Source organism: Apis laboriosa, unplaced genomic scaffold (genome assembly GCF_014066325.1).
Source record: "Apis laboriosa isolate Shangri-la unplaced genomic scaffold, ASM1406632v1 scaffold71_cov137, whole genome shotgun sequence".
In the NCBI taxonomy this organism is placed as follows: Eukaryota; Metazoa; Arthropoda; class Insecta; order Hymenoptera; family Apidae; genus Apis; species Apis laboriosa.
The window spans coordinates 910,520-918,280 of record NW_025224229.1 but is presented as its reverse complement, the minus strand read 5'-3'; the positions used below and the strand labels follow the sequence as shown (position 1 = coordinate 918,280).

At 22.9% G+C, this 7,761-nt stretch overlaps 1 protein-coding gene across 2 annotated transcripts in view; it reads left to right on the top strand.

Moving 5' to 3' along the window:
• Nucleotides 1-762: 762 nt before the first annotated feature.
• The window catches only part of LOC122719237 (serine/threonine-protein kinase PLK1-like), a 52,478-nt gene continuing 45,479 nt past the window's right edge, over nt 763-7,761 (top strand). For both annotated transcript variants that reach the window (XM_043944891.1, XM_043944890.1), the window contains exon 1: nt 763-1,987. In XM_043944891.1, the coding sequence (XP_043800826.1) occupies nt 1,202-1,987 (786 nt within the window). In that variant the 5' untranslated portion in view covers nt 763-1,201. The remainder of the gene's footprint in view (nt 1,988-7,761) is intronic.

Below are 7,761 nucleotides of genomic sequence, written 5' to 3'. Positions count from 1 at the left end.
ATCAAATAATGTATCTAATAATATATATTATTATGAGAATGAATATATATATTTTAAATTTAAATAACTTCCTTCCTGCAAGTAAAATAGTATATTGATGTTCGCATTTCCTTTCTACATAACGTTGAAAACAATATCTCTCAACATTTTCTCACGATTTACCATTATATAGAAACTTTCATGCTATTTTATCAAAATGTATTTAAAATTAACAAAATAAATAGTGCAAAAAAAATATTTTATTATTTTATTGAAATATACTTATAATCAAATGTAATTTTAGTATTTCAAAAAGATTTACATAAAAACGTATCTTTACTTTAAATTGTTTATTAAATATAATATAATTAAACACATATAAGAAATTTAAATTTTATTCATTCAAGATATTTCTATAACTATTCTTTTTTTTATCTTTGTCATGAATATTGAAAATATATTTCTTTTGATATTCTAATTTTATTATTATAAAAACGATATATTTTATTAATAATAATTTAAGTAAATATATTTATGAATAGAAATATAATGTTTTTTTTTGTTACATTTAAGACATTTCATGCGAAAATATATGAATGTAAAAAACAAAATTTTATGATTATAATATCGAAAGAAAAATGTCAAAGCAACTAGGTTTTATCGACGGCACTGAGAGCTCAGGTGGTGGTAGTAGTGGGGAGGATAGAGACTGAGGGTGTTGGGTCGTTCGGTTGGTGCGCATGGAACAGTGACGATTCGACTGGTCAAGCGGTTGGGATTTATGAGCATAACTGATAGGTCAGTGATAAGAGAACGCGTGCGTTTTGTTTTAATAATAATATTCTACATTTATAAGCGTTCCCGAATGCTGTTTTACGATCTCACATTTGGAATTTGGACAGAGATTTGTTCGTCTTATAAAGAAAGAAGAGTTATTTCAAAGCGTATTTAATGTCGTGACGCTGTTATCGAACGATTTCGGAGTGCACATGTATCATGGATGTCAAGAAGTAGGCGTCGTCTATGTTAAATGCCAAAATCAAATATAACATGACATCCCGCGAAACGGAATGTAACATCATAGTGTATAAGTTAGCGAAAAAACGTGTTGCAGAAAAAGGAAAGAATCAATGTTATATACGCTATTCAGGGTGCGCTGAATAATTGATTTCCTGAAGCAAAGTACAAATATTTTATAGACGCTATCTGAAGCCGTCGCTAAATGAATCTAAAGTTAGAAATGTTACCTTCGAACACGCTCGAGATAGAAGTCGGGAGTTCATCATCTCCAAGAGGATATGATACGACAAGTAAAAGTTTCCTCCTGGAGACGATGCCCGGTGACTTGCATACCGAAACAGCAGCTTGCCGTTTCTTAGAGGGAGAGGTCGTTGCTCGATGTCAAGAAGAAAGCAATGAGACGACTAAAACTATACCAGAATCAGAATATTCGAAAAAGAAGATTGAATCAGCTAATAGTAGCAGATCCATCAATAATCACCCGTATCAAAGTTTTTCGAAGGTTTCCACATCTTTGCAAAGCCTCGTACGTCGAAAAAGTCAAAAAAACGGCGCATCCTCGTTACCTTTAGACGTAGAACTCTCGACGTATTCTTTGCATCCTAGTTGTCTTATTGAACCACCGAAAGAAAACAATGTCAATGGTTATAGAAACGACGAAGAAGCCGTTTGTACAACCACGCGTACATCCACGCTTATTTATGCTTCTTCCATGCAACTATCATCTAGAGGTGACAACAATATGCAGGATACTACTTCGCTGACGAACAACGTCGCGACTGTCACTACAACCGTTGGCACTAATAATCTTACTTCTTCGGTCAGTGGCAGTCGTCTTAGTAATACCGCTACGTCTTTGATAAGGACTACCAGCGTGATTACGGCAGGACCGTCCACGTCTTCCTGGAACAATTCCGCGGAGGAGTTGGATTACGTTGTTGATCCGATTCAAGGAAACGCTTATTACAAAGGACAACTTCTTGGGAAGGTAAGAAACAAATAAAAAAAAGACAAACACTTATCAATTTTTTTTCATCTTTTTTTTCTAATTTTAGAATATAATTTTTTTGTCATATTTTACTTCTTCACTTCTCTTGCTTTATGATCTTATGACGATAATACATTAAAGTTAATTATTTATAATTTTAACACTATATTTAATGCAAAATGGCCAAATACTTAATTTATACTCAATAATATAATAAATAATTCATCTTGTAATATTAAAATTAAAATTATATCATGATATAAATATATATCTAATTTTATTTTATTTTTAATTCATATTACGAATAATTTGATATTTTAATATTTAATAAATAATATTAAAATAAATTCTTTCAATTCTTTTTTAATTATTATAATTATTTTTTTTAAAAAAATGATTATAATTAAAAGAATTTTTAATATCTTGATATAAAATTCTATTATATAATATATCAAATTATATTATTAATAATTTTTTAATATAATTAAATTATACATAAAAATTATAATAGAAAAATAAAAAAAAATTAATATTTTCGAAAATATGTATTTTATATTTTATAAAAAGATATTAAGATATAAAAATTATATAAAATGTAAATGTATAGTATCAATTATTTGTCTTTAAATATAAAAAAAAATCTATATTTTATAAGCATTTTAAATATATATTATTATATAAAACACTCCAGTTAATATAATAATATATATTTCAGTTTTGATGAAATGAAAAAAAAGATATATCATAAAGATAAATTTTTAAAAATATAAAATATTATACTGTATATTAATTTGTAACTGTAATATTAATTTTTTTTTTTGCAAAAATATTGATAAAATAGAAATATTCATAAAATATAATTATTCGTAAAATAAGATGATTGAAAATTCAATATTCTATCTATATTTTTTTTTAAACTTACTATGATTATAATATTTTAATATTATGCAATTCTTAAAATTTTCTATTATTCATTTAATTGTTTAGCATTTAATATTTAATTAGTTAGCATGTTAACATTAAATTATCGCATTCTTTTTTTTTACATTATTTATATTGTATTTTTATTTATATTGTATAATTTCACATTCTTATTTTATTATATCTTATTTCAATCTGATTTATTTTATATTTAAGTAATTCTTTTTAAATTTGATTATTAATCAATTAATTATTAATTAATTTATAATTAATTTATATTATTAATTAATTTATAATTAATAATTATGATGTAACATAAAACACATATTATCTAGTTTTGCAATAAAAAATAAATATTCCTAAAAAAAGTATTTATTTTTTCAATTTTATCTTATAAATTTTATTCATAAAGAAAAATTACGCGAGAAATGTTATTTGATAAAAAAAAGTGAATTTTGCAAACATGCAAATTATAATTATTTATATTTTGGAAATAGAGATTTTTCAAATAAAATTTTTGTTTCTGATATTTAAATTTTTTTGTTAATATGCTAAAAATTAATAAAATTCATTGTGCAAAGTTTGTTAGAGGTCTCATTTTTCGAAAGGAGAATGATATTGCAGTATGAATACTATAGGATCATTAAATTGTTAACATACATGTGTACATTCACGTTCAAAAATCTAAAAATGTTTTTTATTTAAAAAAAAAATTTACTATTTGTTATATTATGAACTTTAATTTTATGCAAAATTGAAATTTGCAATAATATGTGAATAATTTAGAATTTTTCCAAAAGAATTGATTTTTAATTATGATGTCATATTAAATTTATTGTAAATATAAAACTCGTATAACTTTTTTTCGAACATATAATTTTTAAAAATAGATATTAGAAGAATATAATGATAAATTTTCTTTAAAATTTTTGTTTGATATAAATATGCGAAAGACATGAAAAATCCATTCAATGAATCGAAAAGATAGTGTGTGAAAAAAGATTGCAGGATTAATAAAATGTTTATTATGTTATAATTTTTTTATTTTAATGACTATGTTATACTTTTTTTATCATATATAATATCAAATTATTATATAATTAATATATAATTATTTATTTCCAATTTTGAAGCAAATAAATATTATAGTATATATTATCGAGCAAAATTTTAATAAAATGATGATTTTATACGCTTAAAGAGATTTTCTATCGAAAAAAGATTATTCTATATATAAATCCATTATATTCTACATATCTATTTACAAACTTTAAAATTAAAATTAAAATTTTTTTTGGTTAACTGAATTTTTTTATTAGATAATATTATATAGATTTTTTTGATTAATTGTGAGTATATACAATTGAGTATAATAAGTATTTAAATTATTATTTATAATTTAAAAAAAAATAAGAGATCATTAAAGATTATTTAAAGAAATGAAAATAGATAATATTATATATAAATTTGTAAACAAGATAAGATATAATGTTTAAAAATAATTAGGAAATTGTATTTCACGTATGATTGTACGATTTCAAAATATATATATATACATATGTATATATTTTGAACCTTGACAATTGTTTAATAACACTGTAATGTGTAACATTCGTTGTTAGTCACTCATTTAAATTGATATGTGGTTTGATATTATGATTAGTGACTATTTACGTTTGCTACTTGCTCTAATTATTATGAAAGTTTTACGTTCAACATTTATAGTTTTTCTTTTATTATGACATACATTTATAAACTTTATAATATAAACTAAAAAATTAATTTTAAATAATCTTGAAATTGTTTATTTATAACTAACAAGAAGGAAGAAAAATAGAAGACATATTAAATATTGCTTTAATTCAAAATATAATTGCAATTAATATTAATATGACAAATCTTGATTGTTTCAAAAATTAAATATGTAAATAATATTTGATTTATAATTTACATCATTAATTTATATTATTTTAATAAATATTTTTCATGATTATTCATGTCATTAAAAATTAATATCTTTGAAAATATTTTTTTCTCTTTGACAAAAGTTTTGAATATGAAATAAAACTTTGATTGACTATATCTAATTATTAAAGTTATTTTTTATAATCATTATTAACATATCATTTAATGATATTTTCATTTTATTGAATATTAATTTTAAAAATATTCTTAAAGAAAAAAAAATGTTTCATTATACTTAGTTGTGTGATTTTAATTGATTCTGAATTTTGTTCGATAATTTATAGCGAGCAACATGGCTCGCTTCTCGATTTTTAATCCAATTTTTAATGTTTAAAAGAAAAAAATATAGGAAATGAATCACTTGCTACTAGTTTTCGCATTCCAAGAATTCTAATATGAAACGTACGGAGAACATTTTGTCACTATAGCGGAGCTTGTTTCTGAAAAATGTAACAAATAAAGAATCGTGGGAAAACAAGATATCTACATCAATTTGAAATAATTGTCTTTTTTGTAATATGTCAAAGAAAATTAATTAATTTAATTGGAAAATTTATCGATGTTTTTGGTCTTGAAATTATCTGTGAATATAAAAAACATCATATAGTAAATATGATTAATCAATGAGTTACTAATATCTATCAAAACTGATAATTTAAAAATTAAATTAGTTCGATTTAATTTTCTGTTTTTATTATTTATATAAACTTTATAATTTTTTTTACTTGATTATATAATATAAAATAGATGATCTAATTAAATTATTTAATATGTTTTAGTTAATGAAAATTCATTTAACACATTGTTATTTTTATTTTTAAATGTATGTTTTAAATACGTTAATTAAATCAATATACAATTAGATAAATTACTTATATAATTTAAAAGCGAATAGGTTAAAACTGATTGTTAATTTTATAAACGCAAAATAATATGAAATCAATGAATTGTTTATAAATTTCTACTTTGATTAAAATTTATGATTTGTTTTTAATAAAATTAAAAATTAGATAAATATTTATTATATTATTTTCAAATTTAAAATTCAGTTTCATTTAATCTATGAAAATTATAGTATACATAAAAACAGCAAATTCCTATTTTAATTGCATTTATAATTCGATTATAGTAAATATAGACTTATAATAATAAATTGTCCTCCTTTGTAAATTTATTATACATAATGATAATTATGATATAATTTACATACATATAATACATATAATTTCATCATATTACCTTTGAAAACGTTTCAGGAACTTATACTTTAGAAAACATTAAAGTAAGTTAGACTTTAAGCCTCTTAATAAATAGGCAGTTAACATAGAATTGTCACATTCATTTAGTATGCACAACACATTTGTGAAGTAAGTCTCGTAAGATTTGAGCTTGTTAAAATATTTAGTCCAGACAATAGATATCAAATGAATATGAAACTATTGTTCAAAGTAGAAAATATTGTTAGGCATTTAACTTTTTAACATTTTTCATTTATAAAGCATTAAGAAATGATAAATTATTTAAAACGCTCTCTTTAAAAAAATATACATTAATATCGATGCGATAGATATTTGCTTTATAATGTATTTCTTTATAATAATATCGAATTGATTATTTTTTAAATTGAATATTTTATATTGAATAATTTTTTATATTGAAATATTTATTATAGTTAATAAAAATATAAAATTTATTTATTTAATGCACAATAAGCAATAAATTAAATAATGGTAAAGAATAAATATCATAAAGATATATTTGGTCAATGTAAAAATTATCTAAATTTGTTTATTTATGTTTACTCGTAATAAAATCAACCGAATACAATTGTTATTAAGAATAAATTGTTACACTCGAAAATTTTTGCATTGTTAAATTTTATGCTATTTAATTCATCGCTTGTATGAAATAAAAATAAACTTGAAATATTATTTTAACATTTATTACAATGAAATAAAAATAATAATTTTTTTGTTTATTATTAATAAAAAAATACGTGAATTAAATAAATAAAATTTTTCTATTAACTATTAACTGAAGATTGTTTTTTTTTATTAAAAACGATCACTTTAATAATTATTACAAACGAATATAAATATAATATAAAAAGAATATAAATGTCGCACATGTAATCAATAATCTCTCATGTACCGTGGTATATGTATATAGATATAAAACATTTCGAACATTTTATGTATTTTCATAATAAAAGTTATGCAAAAAGGTCGTAAATTAAATATTATGTAAACTCTTTGTAAACACGAAAAGTTGTATAATATCCTATTACTCTACATAAAACGAAAGTATTGAAAATGTTTACGGAAAAAAAAAGAGTTTCCAAGTTTCAGAATATAGGCGGTAATATTATTTATGTAACGCGATCATGATTCGAGCAGAGTGATTTTGCGACATTTGGCAAGCGAAATCTGGTAGAAAGATTCCAAAAATATCTGAAGAGCATCGGTGAGAATCGATCGGTATCGATTCACTCGGTTCGTAGGAAGTAAGCATATTCTCTCTCTTCTGGCTGCGGTGAGATCGATCGGTAGCAAGATGCGACTTTGCGAGAGTTCTTGTCAACGGGAAAGAGGAAAGAGAGAGATAGATTATCCGAGAGGATGTATACTCTCAAACTGTATCCTCTGCTCGAGAAAACCGGTCGTCGTTTCGTCATTCTCGATTATCTGCACCAAGTTGCTGCAGGACGTTACACCGTCTGGATTGCATCTTATGTTAGAAATCGAGCTTTCCGTTATCTTTTTGCTCTTCGACATCTCGTCGATGCTCTCATCGAAATCTTACCTCTAATATTTCCATCTTTTCCTGCCTCTTTGCGCTCGTAATTGAATCTTTGCATCTCGATTACTTTCAACTGATTGCTCATATGC